We start from the raw sequence: 19,775 nt of genomic DNA on the forward strand, positions 1-19,775 counted from the left end.
AGGAAGGTGCTATCTATAATTCTGTCATTAGAGAGATTCACCTTGGGGAGCTATGGCAAGCTGGAAAACGTGGCTAGGAGTATAAGGTGGCAGGAAGGGATCTCCTGCAGTTCTGTTGCAACTTTAAGTTTATTAATCAGTTACTATGTCAAGTCTTTTTGGCTTTAAACACTTTGAATTGTTAGTGGCAGGCATAAAATGTGTGAAAGGATATATAATTATGGTATTAGAGCAGGGATCTTGCCCAGGAGGCTCTGGTTTTGATACTGGATTCAAGTGCTAGATCTGTAATTTTTCATTTGTTCATTCATGGGCCAGGCAGTCTGTGCAACACAGTATAAAGAAGTTGTGGATGTTGAATTCACTGTCTTTGGTCTTTAATGAAATATAAATATGGTCTCTTAGAACATTTAAAATTGGTCTCGACTACACAGAAATCTCACTCAAACTGAATAAACCAAAAAAGGTAATCAGTAGGCTCAAGTGACTGAAAAATTCCATGGGTAGAACTGGTTCCAAGCCCAGTTGGAGTCAAGAGCTCTGTCCTTAGGAGTCCTTCTTTCCCTCTCCTGGCTCTGCTTGCATGCTGCTGTCCCCATTCTCAGTCATACCTGCCTCGTGAACCATAGCAGCTCCGTATTTATGTTCTACTGCTGGAGCATGGCCGAGGATCAGAGCACCAGTGCTGGGTAACCCTTCCTGGCAGGGCTGTCATTGGCCTGGCTTGGTCCTGGGCTCATCCCTGGACCAATCACTGGACCCAGGAGACACAGCGTTTTGATTGGTGAAACCTGGCTCACATGTTAGGGGTGGAGTTGGCCCCACAAAAATTAAATGGTTTTAGAAATGTGGTCCCCGGAGGAATTCAAGATGCCGTTACCAGAAGACAGGGGAATAGATTCTAGACAGGAAAAATCAGTAGCTGTCTACTACAGCTAATGTTCTTATGACATACAAAAAATTAAAAAATCATAACTGAAGGAATATTCTCAGAAGATTTCTTCAGGAAAGGGTTTTGTGTGCTCTGAGTTTGCTATAGTTTTTTTCCTTTTTGGCATGCTTAATAGTAAAATTCAGCACAAATTCCCCATCTATTTTTAATTGCCTCTATTATTTATGTTTTAAAATAATTGTTATTTTTTGACAAAATATTGATGTCTTCCATTTCTATAGGAAATCTATGGAATAAAGATTTTGTATTTTTAATATTATCTGTTACAATGATAAAGTTAGAAACGTTAAGGGATGTGAAAACTCAGAAGATTGATTTTTGGATAGGAGTCTGAGCCTAGTGACCTCTGATAACTTGATGGTTAGTTTTTCGAGGACTGATTGTTCAGTGTATGTGTTGTCCTTGCTAATCCTAGTTTTACGGTTTCTGTATTTAACACATCTAGTGGCAGGTGTCTTGAACCCAGAGCTTCTCTCTGGGGTATAGTGAATGGGTTACCGGTGTGGGGAGGTGCTGGTTTGCTCAGCTCTAGGGGCGGCTGAGGAGGTGGGGGGGCAAGATGTGCTCCTAGCCTAGAGCACCTTCCTGCTTTGACTGCTATTTGCTGTGTGAATATTAGTACTTTGGTTATGTGCCACGACACAGAAAAGAAAGGAAGATGGGGTACATCCTAAATTTTTTAGATAGCATTTGGTCTCATAGATAGGATAAAGGAGTTCCACGGTCATGGTTAAGGTGGCTCTTTGCATTTCATGTACATGTTGGTGGTATTTTTAGTCACGGATTGGTTATGTTTCTATTCTCTTCAACAGGAATCATTCTTGGATAAGCTTTGGGCATTTATGTTTTGCTAGGAAATCATTAGTTTTCTCTGTGTTTTCAAATTTGTTGCCATAGAGTTGCTTGTGGTATAACTGTTTTATACTTAATTGATTTTAATCTCTTCTGTATAAGTGGTCATGTCTCCTTTTAGAATTTTCAAACGTGTATAATGTTATTCTTTCTCTTTTTTCCTTTTTCAGGCTTGGGAAGGAATATATCTATTTTCTTCCTCCTTTTAAAAAAACTACCTTTTGGATTCCTCTGTCCTTTCTACTTTTTTCCCCACTATTCCATTAATTTCAGCTTTTATCTTTATTCATTCCTTCTTTCCTGGTTTCTTTTGGTACATTTTGTTGTTCTTTTTCTAATTTCTTAAGGTGGTGAGTACTTAGTTCTTGATTACATTTCCAGAAACTACACAGCTCAGTGGTTTGGAACTGGCTGCGGGGTGGGGCGTGGTTCTTCCTTCTGTAACAGGATTCTTACAAATTAATAGTATATAACTGAAAATGAGTGTCATATTAATGCCATTGAGAATTCACATAGCTCTGTACCAACCATTAGAAGTACTTCTTAAGCTTTCAAATTTTGTTGCATGTTCTGTAAGCAGCAGAATTGTCAATAGGATTTATAGATTATGTCGGAGCTAGTACGCTAAGTCAAATACCATTTCAACAGAGAGATATTAGGCAAGAAGTTGTTTTCTTTCATATCTCAGTTGTCATTTTTTCCATTTCCAGGAAAAGATTTGATAATAACCTAAATTGTAAAGGAAATAACTATAATTCAAAATCATCTGTGATCCTTTTAAACATAGTAATTCTAAGTGAAATGGATAAGATGCAGTCATCTCTCTTCTCTTTCTGAGAACCATGGGCGGACACTGGTCTATTCTGTGCACAGAAGCATCTGATTGCTCGTTCCCTCTTTGTTTGCCACATCCTAAAATATTATATTTCCTCAATTATGAAGCTGTCCTGGGAGCAGACAGCTTGTTGTCATGTCCAGACTGATTTTTTTCAATGGGGCGAAAGCAGGGTGCCATCGTAAGAAAATACCTGCCCTTCCAGGATACCACACATGTTCTCAAAGCCATTAAGAGCCCACTAGAAAGAGCCCATTCTTACTCTGTTTCACTAACTGGAATTTTAACGTTTTCCACCTGAATTGCAGTTATTTTTTATGCTTTGGTGAAGGCTGAGGGAAATCAGCTATATTATACCTTTATTACCATCATTATTTTCAGAATAAGTAGAGTTGTTCTTTCATTCTTATGCCAACAAGTAAGACCCCCCAGACTACCATGAGTTGGGAAAATATGTAATACCTGGAAAAATTTTTGTTTAACTAAAGATAGAGTAAATTGAAAAACTTATTTGTGATTAAAGAGAAGAGTTGATTAGGTCAATTCTAGCAACCATGAAGGTAAATTGTGGTGTTTTATATCTCTATGCTTTTACTTTACCCTGCACATTTGTCAAGTTGCTGGTGGCATAATGAACTAAAAAGTTGTCCTCATTCAGATACCAAATTCTTGAAGACTCCTTCCCACTTTAAGGGGGATCTCTGTGAGTTCCTATTCGATTGCAAGAGACCATTCTGAAAACTCATTTGCTAATGCCTGGTATTGACCCTTTTGCTACTGGACATTTTGAGTTTAATTATTTTGAAAGATAGTATAATAATACTCAAACAATGACATGACCATCGTGTTGCTCTTATAACTAATTGAAATGTTGCTTAATTACCTAATTTAAGCCATGCTGCATTAATAGATAGTGTTGATACATAGATAATAGGCGTAATTCCTGGCTTAATGGAGCTTAAAGTTAGTGGAAGAAACTGATCAATGAATCAGCAATTAAGAGAAAAAGGAAAACTGCTATGACAGGTGTAGACGCAGGTGCTGTGGGGACACAGAGGAAGCAGTCCTTGCTCAGATGTCGGTAAAGGTGGGTGACATGCTGGGAAAGTTTATTGGAGAGGGTACTGCTTGATTGTGTGGTGTAAATTCTAGCCAGCCAAGTAGAGCAGGAAGGTAGAATGTTCCAGAGAGAAGGAGCAGTATGAACAATAGAGACATGAAACTTCATGACAATTTGGGGGAATTGGAGATGGGCAGAAATAGGAAAGAAGGACAGATAAGAAACCATATGTAGAATGGATTGAACTTGAGCTCTAATAATTGTTAATGGCTATTTTCTGTCTTTTTAATTCAGGTGAAGGAAATGCTCATGGCCAGTTGTCTTAAGGAATATTCTTGAAAAGGACGGAGGTATACAAAATTATTACAACAGCTGAGAAGCAAGTTGGTTTTGGAGAAACCACACTCTGAGGATGTTGTTTGCTTTTGGTTAAAAAGAGAAAATACACTATAGAAGAAGCCTTTATATCTGCATTTAATATCGCATTGTAAATAACAATGTAATTAGATTTCCATCAGTCTTTCTGGTGAGATCAGAGCTTCTTGCCTCAGTAGACATGAGTGACCCAAGGCAATCACAAGAAGAGAAGCACAAGCTTGGCAGAGCCTCTGCGAGGTTCAAAGATTCTCCCAGAATCATGCAGTCCGATGACTATTTTGCTCGAAAATTTAAAGCCATTAATGGCAACATGGGAGCCGCGACTTCTTTAAATGCCTCAAATTCCAACGAGGGTGGTGGTCCGGCTAATGGTACCCCAGCCGTGCCCAAGATGGGTGTGAGAGCAAGAGTGTCTGAGTGGCCTCCCAAAAAGGACTGCTCCAAGGAGTTGACCTGCAAGGCGCTGTGGGAAAGCCGGTCTCAGACCAGTTACGAAAGTGTCGCGTCCATCGTGCACAATGGGCAAAACGACCAGAGCGATGGTCATCAAGAGGAGCAGCTGGACCTAGACTTTGTGGAGGCAAAGTATACAATCGGAGACATCTTTGTTCACTCTCCTCAAAGAGGACTTCACCCCATAAGACAGAGAAGCAATAGTGATGTCACCATCAGTGACATCGACGCTGAAGACATCTTAGACCAAAACGCAGTGAACCCCAACACCGGGGCCGCCCTCCACCGGGAGTATGGAAGCACATCTTCCATTGACCGGCAAGGCTTATCTGGTGAGAACTTTTTTGCTATGCTCAGAGGGTACCGAGTAGAGAATTATGACCGCAAAGCGATGGCCCCTTTTGGGTACCCTGAGTTTTTCCCCTGCGACCCTGCAATCTCTCCCAGCCTTCATGCAGCAGCACAGATTTCTAGAGGAGAATTCGTCCGCATCTCAGGATTAGACTACATGGACAGTGCCCTCCTAATGGAGAGAGACAGGGACAAGCCTTTCAAACGGAGGTTAAAGTCAGAGTCGGTGGAAACATCCCTCTTCCGAAAGCTGCGAACTGTTAAAAGTGAACATGAAACTTTCAAGTTCACGTCTGATCTGGAAGACAGTCGTCTTGAGAGGGGCATCCGCCCTTGGAATTGTCAGCGATGTTTTGCACATTATGATGTCCAGAGCATTTTGTTTAATATCAATGAAGCCATGGCTACGAGGGCCAATGTGGGGAAAAGGAAAAACATAACCACCGGGGCTTCTGCAGCCTCCCAGACTCAGATGCCAGCTGGCCAGACGGGCAACTGTGAATCCCCTTTGGGGAGCAAGGAGGATCTCAACTCAAAAGAGAACCTGGATGCTGATGAGGGAGACGGAAAAAGTAATGACCTTGTCCTCAGTTGTCCTTACTTTAGAAATGAGACGGGCGGGGAAGGTGACAGGAGGATTGCACTCTCCAGGGCCAACTCATCATCTTTCAGCTCCGGGGAAAGTTGTTCCTTTGAATCATCTCTCAGCTCTCACTGCACAAATGCAGGTGTCTCGGTCTTGGAAGTGCCAAGAGAGAACCAGCCGATTCACAGGGAGAAAGTGAAGCGCTACATCATAGAGCACATTGACCTTGGGGCCTACTATTACCGCAAATTCTTCTACGGGAAAGGTAAGGAAGAGCCCTGAATGTGTGCTCGTGCATCTCAGGGGTAAGTCCTTTACGGCCAGTTGTAATGTGTTGCTTTGTGCTGGAGCACCTTCGTTGGAGTGTCCAAGGCCACAGTTCACTGTGCTTGGGCTTCTTCTCTGTCGTGGACCCTCCATCAGTACCAGACTAATCCCTTCTTTAGAAATCCACAATTTCCTGCCTTTGCTGATTTCTAATCCCCAATGTGAAAATGCCTTCTTTCTTTCTTTCTCTCTGCCAGTTTGTGAGCATCACCAATGTCAGACTTCATTTAGATTTACCCCTGTTAAGATGTCTCCCCTAATTAACTCTACCCCTCTCTTATTCCTCTGAATCATCTCTTATACTGTTTACAGTGGATAATTCTGTGGGATTTTTTCTCCTCTAGTCTTTTCTTTACTTTTCTCCTACACCTTTGCTTTATCTTTTCAGTTTTACGTCATCACAGCTCCTACTGCATTGCTGTATGTATGGCGAGTATTAAATAAAATCTTTGTTGAAAGAATGTATGAATTAGCATGATAGACAAATTTAGTTTTCTCACAGTTCTACAAAGGGGCATAACAGTTAAGAGATTAATAATTCTTTGGTGTTGTGATTTTAGAAATTCTTTAATCATATGTAAAATAAATTGTTCACTTTTGTTTATATCTTCAGTCTTGAAGGATGCATTCCTCAGAAGTCATGTAGTTGAATCCTCAGCCTTTAAATAAGTGTCCTCAGTTATTCCAGGGACATGAGAATCAGCTCTGTTTAAGAGACCTACGGAGAAACAGCTTCCACAAATGTCAGTAACACACGCCAAATAAAAACACTCAGAGTATCACGCACTGCCTTCTTATTGGGTGCAGCTTGCTTCCTTTTGCCCTTTCTTTATAGGGCAGCACACTTTTCCGGCTATGTTTTTCTATTTTTGGTTCCCCCTCCTACCCCTCCTACATTCCCAAGGTATCACTCTTGGAGCACCTAAGGAGGCAGGGGTGGGCCCAGCCAGTCTCAGGGCACTTCTCCTCCTGTCCCTTCATGAATAGACTATTCTGCCACTGGTGTGGATAGTTGTGAGCTAACTGTACGTTGAATTTGTTTAGTGTTGGTTTCTGTCTTCAGAATGCTTGTGTGTAGTCTTTGACTCCAGTTGTTTCTTCTTTAGGGTGGGCTGGGCTGTGACTCAGACCCCAGGAGGTCACTTCGTCCGCTTCAGTCCCTGAGCCTTTTTAATGCTTTTCCCCGTGGATTACAGGCTTAAAATAATTTGTTTGCCAGATAAATTGAAATTATTAAATTAATAATTTGGGTTTTTTCCCCCATTTTTGCATCAGTCCAGATTTAACAGGTCATCCATGGCTATAATATTATGAAATCATGTAAATCAGTGGAATGACTATGATGTTGGATATAGCTAAGTAAGGGGGCACTTACATTGCAACTGGTCACACAGTTCGAGTTGTCTCTCTGCTCTCATACTGATGACATAATAGACTGAAATAATTCTGTCAACAGGTCTTGATTTCCCAGTTGTGTTCCCGCCCTACCCTTCTCAGTCCTGGCTTCTGGTGTGCATCAGCATTACCATCGTGAGGAACAGGCTTCCAGCCAGTGAACTCAACCAATCTTGGGCCTTCTTTTTAGTTTGTGCTGTGAAATAACTCATAGCCCTCATACCTGTGTTCAGCCAGGGGCAGCACATTATAAGACACTGCTCAAGAATGGTCTCTAGGTGGAAGTCAGTTGTTTTTGGAGACCATGGAGAAATAGGCTTCCTAATTAAGATGTTTTTTTTTAATTGATGAAGTCATGGCTGTCAATGCTGGCTATAAAGTAGTCTCTTAGAATTATTATGCCCTGCAATCCTCAGGCAGTGAGTCATTCTGGTGAGCTGAGTTTTGTAAATAGTTTGTGATTCATCCTTTAAAATATCGGAAGGTAAGAATTATATATGTGTATGTATATGTATACATGCATATTTATGCAGATACTTAACCCCAGCATCTCATTCATACTCTACTGCATGTGTTAATTATACACTTTGGTGTATATGGAACGAAAAGCTGATGTTTTCTGCACCCAAGGTCACCACCGTTTGATCCGTTAATGTCCTTAGGGTCTGTTCCATGAGATGATTTTAGGTTACTAGGTTCTGTTAGTTCTCTTGACTGCTTTTTGTAGTTTTTCTCTTGAACTCTCAACTCTCACTTCCTGAGAGTTTTAAAGAGTTGTCTATGAGTGGTTTATTTCCTCCTCTCTTTTTGATTTGCTACTTAGAATTTTCCAGTGCATTGGAATTGATATCACAAAACTTGTTAGATTTGAATGTGAAATAAAAAATAAATCAGCTCCAAAGAAGAATTGGAGAGTAGAGGCCCTGGTGGGTGTATTGTGCCTGGATGTAGACATACGGTTTGGCAGTTCAGGGCACTGGGCTCACTCTGGTTCTAGGCTTTACTGTGGGTCTGTGAATAAGCCAGACAGCTGAATTCTAGACTCCTTTGCAAAGCCTGCAAAATGAAAGCATGGGACAGCGGTCCCTGAGTTTCACCTTGTCATCAGTGTTCTGCGATTCTGTGATGTGGAAGGTGCTGTTGTGCCAACTAATGGGATCTGGGGCTGGGACGGAGCAGCCACAAGGAGAGAGAATATGACTGAGCCCAGCCCCTCTGCTCTCTCGCCGTGCAGCCATGAACTGTGCCTGTTTCCTTCTATATTTAGCTCTTCCCCTGTGGGCCTGTGTGACTTCAAAATATAGTTGGCTACAATAGCATCGCTGCTGCTCTGGCTGGTCTTGTTGTAGAGTCATTAAGGATAAAAGGCAGAGGCAGCAGCCCAGATTCCCCCATGGGCAGGTGGGCCTCGGCCTTCTGTGGTATGGGGAGTGGAGATGGGCAGCCAACTTGCACCCTGGCCTCCACCACTGGACCTTGTATTTGCAAACACATCACAAGTTGCAGGAATGTCATTGTGTTTAAAAACAGAGGCCTTGGGCTGACTGGCATAGACAGGGTGTTTTTGCAGGCAGCTTTTTCTTTCCCTTTTTCTCTTTTCCCTTCACGTAGTTTTTCTCTTTGGAAGCAGGCTTTCAGGAATCTTTTGATACTTTCCAGAATGCCTTTTATTTTTCACGATTCTTCATTGTTTTGTATGAAACTTCATTTTCAAAAGGATTAAATAGCTCCCAATCACGGGGAAAAGTGTCAAGTACAGAACTTTAATAATGGGGTTTACTCTTTATTAGGTAGTTAACGTGAAATGATGCTCTTTATGCTGAGGGTGTTCCTGTGACTCATAGTCGAGGAAAGGCTTTTTAATAACTTTGCACAAGGATTTATGCAGGGGCGTGGCTTGCCCCAGTAAACTGTGGAGCAACATTGCTTGTCCAGACAAATCCGTCTGTAGCCTTCAGTGAAACAGCTTTTTAAAAGAGAGTGGGGACTGGAGCAAGCACAGTGAGTGTCCATAATGCCCCTTACTTTTGCTGGCGATGACCATGAAGAAGAGCTGGTGCCGTTTCTCTGAGGGAACTCCTGCTGAAACCCTGGTTTCCCTCTTCTCTGAGCTTTCCATCTGTGGGACAGGCTGTGAAGAAGGGCCCCAGAGACAGAGATTCTCGCTCTGTTTGTTTGAGTACTCTAGTTTCCATTGTAGCACAGCAGCAGGGTTTGCCTTCTCCTGGACCTCCTTGGCACTTAGCCACTTAGAGCTGCTGGCCAGCAATGGGCTGTCCCCAGTGTGGCCAGAGCCAGAGCTACACAAGACAGCAAAGGGATGCCGTGGATTCCTGCTTGGTGACAGGTCTTGTGCTTTTTAGGAAGTGGTGTACCCACGGCTAGCTTAGGAGTTCTGAAACTGTTCTGTGCCTCACTTCAGGTCACACAGAGGAGAATAGCTCTGGAAGGCGGAATAAGTCGTTTTGGGGTAAAGAGAGGTCAAACCAGAGAGAAGGATAGAGCTGGACCTCTTTGGTGACTCAGGAGCAAAGCAAAAAGTGGCTAGTTGCTGTCTGAGCCTTTGGGAACTTTGTTTTACGAGAGCCACTCTGCTGGTACAGGAATCCGTGTTCCTCTGCATGTGGGGGAGAAAAATACTGATTGACGATATATACCTTTTTTGGTTTAGAATTTTTAAATGGTGTATAAGTATTATATGATCATTATAGGAAAATAAGAAAAGGTAGAGAAGCAAAAGAAAAATAAATAAAATCACCCCAATCTGTAAGAGATAATCACCATGAACAGTTTCTCTTTATCCTCATAGGCTTTTTCTGATGCAAATAAATTTATGTAAACGGAACCTTCTATTGCTATTGCTGGGGAATTTGCTTTGGATGATCATCCATCCGTGTCGTTATGTATTGAGCTGCATCAGCATTTTAAGAACCATCATCAATTATCGTTATCTGCCATGGGTGCTTGGGGAGATGCCAGGTATTGGGCAACCATGATCTGGGCAGAAGAGTTAAGGACTGTGTTTGCTTTATGTCAGACAAACTTCTATCAGTTTGATAGAAGCACAGTGATAAAGGGACATGTATTTCTTACCCTCTTAGTTGCAGCACACCTATAAAATGACTCAGGCTGGATACGTTAATGAATGTTCCTTTTAACAAATAGATCTTTACTTGAAAAGTACATTGTTATAAACGTTTTTTAAATTTCATAAAATTTGAAACATTATAAAAATTTGTCATAGCCTCCCCCTTCTCTACTTGAATGTGGGCTCTGCTTAATAACTCACTTCCAAAGGACAGAGTATGGACAAAGGGAGCAAGTGACTGCAGGGGAGAAGCCTGGCAAGCACTCGAGCCGGGTGACCAAGGTCAGCCTGGTGACAAGTGAGGTGGATAGTTTGTGCCCTTGAAATGATGGGAATGGCATTTCTGTGGTCTTCCTCTCCAAACCCATAACCTCAGTCTGATTAGGGAAAAGCATTAGAAAAATCCCACCTGAAGGACATTCTACAGAATCCCTGGCCAGTACTCCTCAAAACTGCCAAGGTCATCAAAAATAAGGAAAGTCTGAGACACTGTCATAGTCCAGAGGAGCCTAAGGAGACATGACAACTAAATGTAATGTGGTGTCCCACATGGGGTCCTGGAAGAGAAAAAGGACATTAGGTAAAAACTAAGGAAATTGGAATAAAGTGTGGACTTTAGTTAATAATAATGTGTCAATATTGGTTCACCAATTGAACTCGTGTGCCAAAGTGTAATGTAAGGTGTTAACAACTAGGAAACTGGGTGAGGGGTAGAAGAGAACTCAACTTATCTTTGCAGCTTTTCTATAAATCAAAAACAATTTAAAAATAGTTCATTAAATTTTTTTTAATAATTTTATTTTATTTTTTTACCCCAAAGCCCCTACAACTATGTAGATAGTTGTATGTCATAGTTGCACATCCTTCTGGTTGCTGTTATGTGGGATGTGGCCTCAGCATGGCCGGAGAAGCCGTGCGTCGGTGTGTGCCTGGGATCCGAACCCGGGCCGCCAGCAGCGGAGCGCGCACACTCAACCGCTAAGCCACAGGGCCGGCCTCATTAAATTTTTTTTAAATGTAAGTCATAGATTCTCATGATATATTTAAAATGAAAATCTTTAAGAAGAACTGTATTTGCAGTTCTTAAAAGTAGCATACCTGCAGGTTGATGTTACTTCATTAAACAGTCATAGGATTCCTGTGAGCAGTGGACTCCACCCTGTTTCAAATGGGGTAAAATTGACAAAATGTCGGTTTAGCACAGCCCTTCCTGTACACAGCTCCTATGCTATGAGTATTTTTCTCACACTTATCTTGAGGAGCAGGGGGGGTTGTTAAGCTTTAGAGTTCACTCTTTGTTCTATCTTTATTGAAATGCATGAGGACAGTCCTTGTGAATTTCCCCTGAATCTGAACATTAAGGTGAGGTGGCTGTGAGACGCTATGGCAAGTCCTTGGTTCTCTGGCTCCCAGATCTCTGCCGAACTCCCTGAAGAAGGCGTTTATGCCGAACTCATTTTTTCTGGGAATTTTCTATAGCAAGTCCAAGAGAAGAAATATGCATCTTTTAGAAATCCATCGTAGAGGAGCTGAGTTGGTTTCATGGAGCAGACTTTGTCGTGTGTGTGAAAAGATGGCTTGACCACTTCTTTCCCTCTGGCTGGTGCTCTAGGGCTCCTGGTATTATGGTTCTAGCATGCTCCTATGATTTTCTTTGTTCTCTGTTTCTTATAAAAAGGATATGCCAGAGAACTTCTTTGATTTCTCCTTCCCGTCGTAGCTTCAGAAGACTTCTGGGGTGCGAGCAGGTTGGAATTCTTTTTTGGAAAGATGGGAGCTTTCCGGAAAAGAGGTTTTAGCTGCTTCTGAGTGGACTGGGACTCCGACAAAAGCCATATCCACATCATGGCGTAGGGTGCGAGACTGGCCTTTCCCAGGTCCATTTCTGCCCCAAAATGCCAGCTCTTAAACTTTGAAGGTCCCTTCCTGCACCGTTCATACCCCCCGAGAATGAATTCCTCTGTGGGATCCGCAGCACCTCAGGACTTCTTTCTAGAGCCTCTTTTCTGTAAAAATCTTCACGATCACTATTTTTATTAACTGCTCTCTTACTCAGTTCTATGTAAAATCACCATTTTCTCCAATGGGTATCTTTGTCATTAGTATTTTAACTGAAGGATAATATTTGCACATAGATCTGCTAAATGAACAAATAAAAAGAAAGGATTCTTCTAGAATTTGTATAATAGCCCTCTCACCTCTCTTGTTACCAACTTACTATTTTGCTGCTGGGGAATTATCTTTTGGCCAGTAGACAGAAGTGTCCGTCCATTCTAACTGTAGTCGGGGGCTCTGCCTGACGGGCAAGGCAGCATAACTTGAGGAAAAGAGCACAGACTGTTCTGAAGTCAGGCTCCTGTGTTCACATCTCAACTCAGTTTGGGGCAAGTCCTTGAACTTCTTTGTGCCTCAGTTAATTATCTATAAAATGGGATCATAATAAAAATATCTCCTATAAAGGGCTTAGAACAGTGGCTGTCACATGGCATGCATCCTCCTCCCCCCAAGTGGTTCTTAAATAAATGTGTAAGACTTTTCTCTCTAGAAAGAAACTTGTCCACACCACTGGTACAGCATTTAAAGGGTAGTACTTTAGTTTAATGGTTAAAAGATGAAGAGAGAAAAAAGTAGAGAGAACCATATGGCAGGGTGGGCCCTGGGGAAAGGCGTCTGGTGAAGTCTACCACCCCATTCCAAACACATTCACTTCGGTCTCACTAATGTGACAGTTGTGGGCCGGTGTATACCTTTACATATCAAATGAACCCCACAGCTGAGTGATGCGTGGCTGCTTTGGCTTTGAATTTCATGCCTGGTGGCTTCTTTCTTTTCTTCTGGTTTTATACAGTCACTGAAGAAAATTAATAGGGAGTTGGACACTATTAAATTCATACGGGTGAACTGAGTACCAACTAACAATAGTGCTATTCTCAGATACAAATTCCTCCCTGAGCGGACATAATCAACTCAGTTCTTAACCTCTCTGCCTGGCCAGTATCGCCTCCACAGACAGAGCTCCCATTGAGGTCCAGGGGGCTCCCAGTGGGGAGGAATTGCCCAGCTGCACATGAGATTAGCCTCGTGGGGTATAGTCGGATCTGTTCCATGTGGCCAACGGTGGGAAACACTCGGCTCTCTCTCTTGCATGTACGCCGTATGGGGAGGTCACCGTTCCCATCGTCGCAGCATTTTAGGAACTTGTAGAGGACTGCATGCTGTTGCATCCTATTGACACTTTGGCCCCAAAAGTCTTTTCATTCAGTTATTGAGGAAGAGGAACTAATGCTCTATTATTTCCCTAGGAAGAGGAATGAACACTCTAATATTTCTGTACAGTTTGAGTGGCAGTTAAATGAGAATACTTCCTTGCATTTTGCTACTGGCACAGTAAGATGAAAGTCAAGGCCTCAGACACCTCCAGGCTTAGTAAAACCTTCCTGCGTTGCATTTGTTAGATCCAAAATTTATTTCACTGTTTGTCCCACTTAAGAAATAAAATGAAAGCTGGACAACTCCCCCTCAGAGTAATGGCCCCTCCTCTCAGCTTTTATGCAGTGAGCCCTGTTTTGCTCTCTTATTGTTTTCTTTTTCCTTCCCATTCTTGTAGCAAATAATACTAAAAATTATGGATTATTAAAAGAAGGCTTTGGTAGCTGCCTTACTTCTCCAGTCTTCTCCTTTTTATTCAAGGTTTTCTTAAAATTGTCTTTCAAGATTCTATCCTTATGTTCAGGACAGATTTGTTGTCTCATCTTTAAGTTGTGTTCGTTTTACTGTGCATTAGCTGATTTTTATAATTTAAACCTTCACGTGAATCTCATCCCCGCTGAGTTGCTGGACATGAGAGCCCTCGAGCCAGGCTGCCCGGGTATGCGTCCTGACTGTCACACCAGATTGTGGCCTTGAGTGGGTCATTTAACTTCTCAGCTTCGTATTATTGTCTGTAAAGTGGGGATAGTCATAGTAGACCTTCCTCAGGGGTAGGGAGGATGAAATGAGTTCATTTATGTGAGGTACGTTTAATATTGTTATTTTATCGTAATGCCTCAGATTTTCAAGCTTAGCAATTACTTGGTTAAATTTTGGTCAAAGGAGCCTTCATAAAGCAAAAATGCATCATTTTTCCCATCATGGTCAATTCAGTAATTTAATCCATGAAGCGTTAGCAGGAAGTTTTGCTTTCTTGAGGTTATCTGATGACTCTTAAGCTTATTATCTGCAAAAGCAGGTCCTGTTGTTTTATTCGTCATTTTTTGGTTGTCCCTTGTTTCTTTTTCTGTATAACTCCTGGAGAACCATAAACAGGGGAGATGATTTAAAATGCAGACACACAATTGTTTGGAGCGAAAGGTGAAAGAAGATACATCAGTAGTAGGAATTTAGACAGCAGCCACCTGCAGCCGTGGTGTAACCCAGATAGGCAATGAGCCGACAGTGAAATGGTCAGCTCATTATTGAAAGAACAAAGAGTCTTTAAACTACATTTTATGGAAAAATAGTAAGAGAACTTCTGTTGTGCATATTAACCAAGTGAAGGGCTCTGGGCACAGATCCACATGGCTTGTGGCTTTGGTGGACTTGTAAATGGTGCAGTGGTCTGCATGGGACTAACCTTTGAGAATCCCATAAGGCAGAGCTGTACTTCTCTTACAAGCCTGACCTCGGGAGGTCCTGTCGAGCTGTGATCCTCACCTGTTCTGTTCATTTGTGATGGACCTAATAAATTTCCCTTCCAAGATATTGGGCCTGGGAACAACCTTTCGGCTAAGGTCCCATGTAGCCCTTTTTCCCTCTTCTGATTTAGAATTGTTTCTTTTACTAAACAGCCAGAATGCACCACCGAGATGTGCTAAATCTCATTTCCTACACTGCAATCTTGTTAACCAATTTTTGTTTATCTTGCCCTGTTATATTTGCATGATATGTGGATTTTCATTCAGCTTTTCTAGTCTTTTCACAGCTTCTATTCTGCCAGGGAAGGATTTTATTTGATTCACCCTTGAAGCAATTTTATGGAAATCTCGTGTTTGAGATCAGGACAGGCTCTGGCGGGTAAGGGGGGCTGCTCATTGTCCTCTGCCCGCAGGTGGGAAGGCTCTCAGATGCAGATGAACAACCTGAGCAGTTCTGAAGGGATGTGGTGCCTCATTTGAAGGAGTTAACTTTGGCTCCTCCTGGAGGCTTTGGAAGGGGCACCATCCCTGCTCTTATCTTCGTGGTATGCCTAATGCCCTTTATAAAAGCTAGACAGCATATTTTGTTATGCAGCGGAAGACTGATTTCTTTAGAAACACATCCAGGTAACCTACTGTATTCCCTGGTGAAACTGAAAGCATGGACAGATCTCTTAGAACACAACTACGAAGCCTCAGAGCTGGCAGGTCCAAAGGTGTGACACTTGTAAGTAGCGGAAACGTCGTCTCTCTACTTGCATTCAGAAAGGGTGTGTCTGTGTGAGACAGAGAGAGAAGAATTGAAAATGAGTCTGGGGCATGGGTTAGAGAGGTAGGCATAAACGAAAAAAAATTTTTCACCAATTTGCCTGCCATCTTTGGTGAGAAGGGTAATATACAAATTTTGGGTTCCCCCAATTTTTTTTTTTTTAATTATAGATTCTGATAGAAATTATTCAGTAAAATATATATGCCACTGCTTTCTTAAAACGACTGCTGTGAATGTGATGTAACCTCTCTGGTTATTATAGATCAGAATTTTGAGATTAAAAGTATGGATCTCCTTCAGGCTGACTCTTGAACCATGTGGTACTGTTGGGCTCAAAATCAAAATGCCCCATAATGATGTTTAAATAAACATCACTCCCCTTTTGGTTTTGTTTTAGTTTTTTGTCAGTAACATACATGCCTGCCTTCAACTATAATGTCTCTCTCAAGTTAATGCTGACATATATATTATATATTTTGGGGAGTGGAATGTGGATGCTGAGGTTAAGAAAGGTTTTGTGACAAACCCAAGGTTAAGCAGATGATAAGGAGCAAAGCCTAGATTCAGAAACCAGTAATCACGCTTATTAGAACTATAGGTGTTTAAGAGTAAATGAGTTTGGGACTGCTAGTTAAATGTGACAAACTGAAGACACATGTTATCTATGCCGCTTCCAAAACACTACTGAAAATGACAGTGAAAGAATAAAAAAGGGCAAAAAGCCACCAAGGGAAAGAGAACTAGGGAGAAGCATGGAAGGCAGAGTATGCCGAAGCAGATGGAAGGGGAAGACCAGTTTTGCAGAATGGAGAACGTCACCCCCCACCCAGCGTTGGTGGGTGTTGTGTAGCGGGGTCAGGCCGTGAAGAAGCTAGACAGTCCATGCCACAGACCCAGGGACCTCTGAAGAAGGGCTGGGGGGTGACAACAGGGGACTAGTTAAAGGGTTTTAGAAGGCCAGATTGTCTCTCCTGTCCCTTATAGTCAGTCAGCTTATTTCTTGTCCTTCGCCCCGGTGGAAACTGAAGCTTTATGCTGGAGAAGTTGGACAACAGCACTAGGGCAGGACTAGGGCACTTCACTGAAGTTGGGGATTAAGTGAAAGTCAACACAGTGAGACCCCCAGCCCTGTTTTCTTATTAGGGCTAAATACTTCCAGACAGGAGAATAGAAGAACCTTCCCTGGGGACACTGAGCAGCTCAAGGGAAAAAGACCTACCTATACCGATAGCTCGGGTCCCCACAGTAAAACCCTGGAGTCCCCGCCTGATCAATCTAATATGAAATCAACTTTCAAGCAAGATGGATCATTATAGATAAAGAGAGACATTTCATAATGATAAAGGGTCAATTCCCTAAATTAGTAGCACCAAAAAACATAGCTTCAAAATATGTAAAGCAAAAACTGATGGAACTAAGAGGAGAAATAATCAAATCTGCAATCTTAATTATCTATATACTAGAAAAATACAAATAGAAGTGGAAATTTTTAAAAAGATACCATTTATATTATCATAAAACATCAAGTACCTAGGACTAAATCTAAAGGAAGATACGAATGACCACGACAGAAAGCTACAAAACAACACCAAGAGCATTACAACCCTAAGTAAATGGAGAGGACGTAGTGTGGTCGTGGGTTAGAATTCTTACGTGTAGAAGAATTCAAAGAATTATTTTGTAGGAACTGAATTAGAGTGAGGAAAGGTGGAGCAAGGAAATGCTTTTTTTTTTAAAAAACCATGAGAAGAATTTGGCTTTTTAAAACTATGTACATATATTTCTCTGTTAAAATAGAGTAGGTGGGCTTTGTGACCTTTGTGACTGCGTTTGTAGCATTTTCTTCCGGATTCTTGATTCCTATGCTGGATATTTGTGGTGCTTCCATGGTACCTCCTGCTTATTCCTATCACAGAACTTAGAATGTATAATTCTTGTCTGTTTCCTGTATTATTACCCCCACAGGACTAAAACTTTTTGAAGCAGGCACTATATCTTGCTCGATATTGTATCCTCCATATTTATCAGTTTCTAGCATGGCTGAGATGTATCCCATGCTCAATATTTGAATGAATGAATTGAAATGAGTTAAGTATGTGCAGTAAGCTGAAAGTGACCCCCAATGATATCCAGATCCTAATCCCTGGATCCTGTGTATGTTACCTTATATGGCAAAAGGTAACCTGTGTATGTTACCTTATATGACTTTGCAGATGTGATTAAGTTCAGGATCTTGAGATGAGGAGATTATACTGGATTATATGGATGGGACCTAAATGCAATCATAAGTATCCACGTAAGAGGCAGACCGAGGGAGATTTGACATAGAAGAACGTAATGTGACCACTGAAGCAAGCTGGCTTTGAAGATAGAGGAAGGGGCCGCCTGAGCCAAGGAATTTAAGGAATGCAGCTCTAGAAGCTGGAAAAGGCCAGGAAACAGATTCTCTTAGAGCCTTCCAGCCCTACCAGAACCTTGATTTTGGCCCATTGAAACTGACTTTGGACTTCTAACCTCCAGATCTGCAAGACAATAAATGCGTGTTGTTTGAAGCTCCCAAGTTTGTGGTAATTTGTTACAGCAGCAATAGGAAACTAATATGTGAGTTCTAATAGGTGTGTAAGTTCTCAGTTCTGTAAATATTTCAAGAAACCATATTGTCCCTCTCACTGAGGGCAATGCCTACTACATTTCTGGGACCCAAGATCTTTTACACTGTCTTGTCCACTTCCCATCATGAAACGAGCTGCCTCTTGTTTTTATTTTGATATTCCTGGTTGAGGTTAGATAAGATCATTACTTTTGAGCAATACCAAGGGAACCTACTTAAGTAATTCAAGAACAATTTATTAAGCACCTGTCATTTATTAGGCAATGTAGTACTAGGCCTTGAGTACTGTATCCTTTTGTACTAGGATATAAAAGTTGAAGGAATTAGCCTCATCTGGAGGTGAGGTGAGTATTTCCTGTGGAAATGATGTTTAGATTGAGCCTTGAACCGTAAGTAAGAATGTCAAGTGAAGGAAAGTGAAAGATGTGCCAAGCAGAGGGAGTGAATGCATATGAATTAGGAGATTTATGAGAGAAGAGCCTGGAGAGAGTTTGGGATGGTATCATTGAGGAGGAATTTAAAGGAGAAAATGGATGGATGGATGGAAGGATAGACAGATGGATAGACGTTCAGGCAGATAAGTATAAAGACAGAGGCAGAATCAGAAAGGACAGCCATGTGCTGAAGATAGAGCTTTGAGAAACACTCACATTATAAAGAGAGGCCAGAGGATGAGCCACAAAGGAGACCTAGGAGGAAAGACCTGGGAAATAGGATAGTTCCCTCTGAAAGGAGATGTCCTAGAAGTCTAGGAAGTGGAGGGTCCCAACTCAAAGTGGGTGGCCAACAGTGCCAAACACGGCAGACAGGTCTGCTAAGACAAAGACTGAAAGGCGGTTCTTGGATTTGGCAACAGGATGCCATGGAGATTTTGAGCAGAGCGGTGGAGTGGAAGAAAGTGTGAGATGGGTTGAGGACTAAGTACTGGTTGAGACAACGGGAGGAGAGAGAGTGATTACTTGAGGAATAGTACTCTCACTGACAGGCAGTGGAGGTAAAACTCTGCTGGGGGGAGTGAAATGGTCACGACTCGTGTCTGTGCCCAAGACCCATCCATTTGGGAAGACCACTAGTTCCTCCTCCCATTGACCTTCTTTTTCCTCCCCAATTTTTAAAAGTGAAGGTATACTTTACATACATCAAAATTCACTCTTTTTAAGCCTAGAGTTCTCAGACTTTTGACAAATGAATATGGTGCATAACCACCGCCACGATCAAGATGCGGGATAGCTCAATCACCCCAGGAAATTCCCCTGTAGTCAATCCCTGCCCCTGCCACCACCCCCTGGCTGCGGCGGGTCTGTCTTCTGTCCCTATAGCACCTGCTAAGTGTGAGAGCAGCACACACGTTAAGATTTTTAGTTGTCAGGTATTAGAATTAATGATTTGATTCATTTAATCTGGCTCTCAATTATACCATAGAAAGGGGTTTTGTTTATTTGTTC

At 41.9% G+C, this 19,775-nt stretch overlaps 1 protein-coding gene across 6 annotated transcripts in view; it reads left to right on the forward strand.

The window, feature by feature from the left end:
* The window catches only part of SIPA1L2 (signal induced proliferation associated 1 like 2), a 217,715-nt gene that overhangs the window by 107,169 nt on the left and 90,771 nt on the right, over nt 1-19,775 (forward strand). For all 6 annotated transcript variants that reach the window (XM_058543017.1, XM_058543016.1, XM_058543015.1 and 3 more), the window contains one exon: nt 3,994-5,732. In XM_058543017.1, coding sequence (XP_058399000.1) covers nt 4,256-5,732 — 1,477 coding nt within the window. In that variant the 5' untranslated portion in view covers nt 3,994-4,255. The remainder of the gene's footprint in view (nt 1-3,993; nt 5,733-19,775) is intronic.

Source organism: Diceros bicornis, chromosome 6 (genome assembly GCF_020826845.1).
Source record: "Diceros bicornis minor isolate mBicDic1 chromosome 6, mDicBic1.mat.cur, whole genome shotgun sequence".
NCBI lineage: Eukaryota > Metazoa > Chordata > Mammalia > Perissodactyla > Rhinocerotidae > Diceros > Diceros bicornis.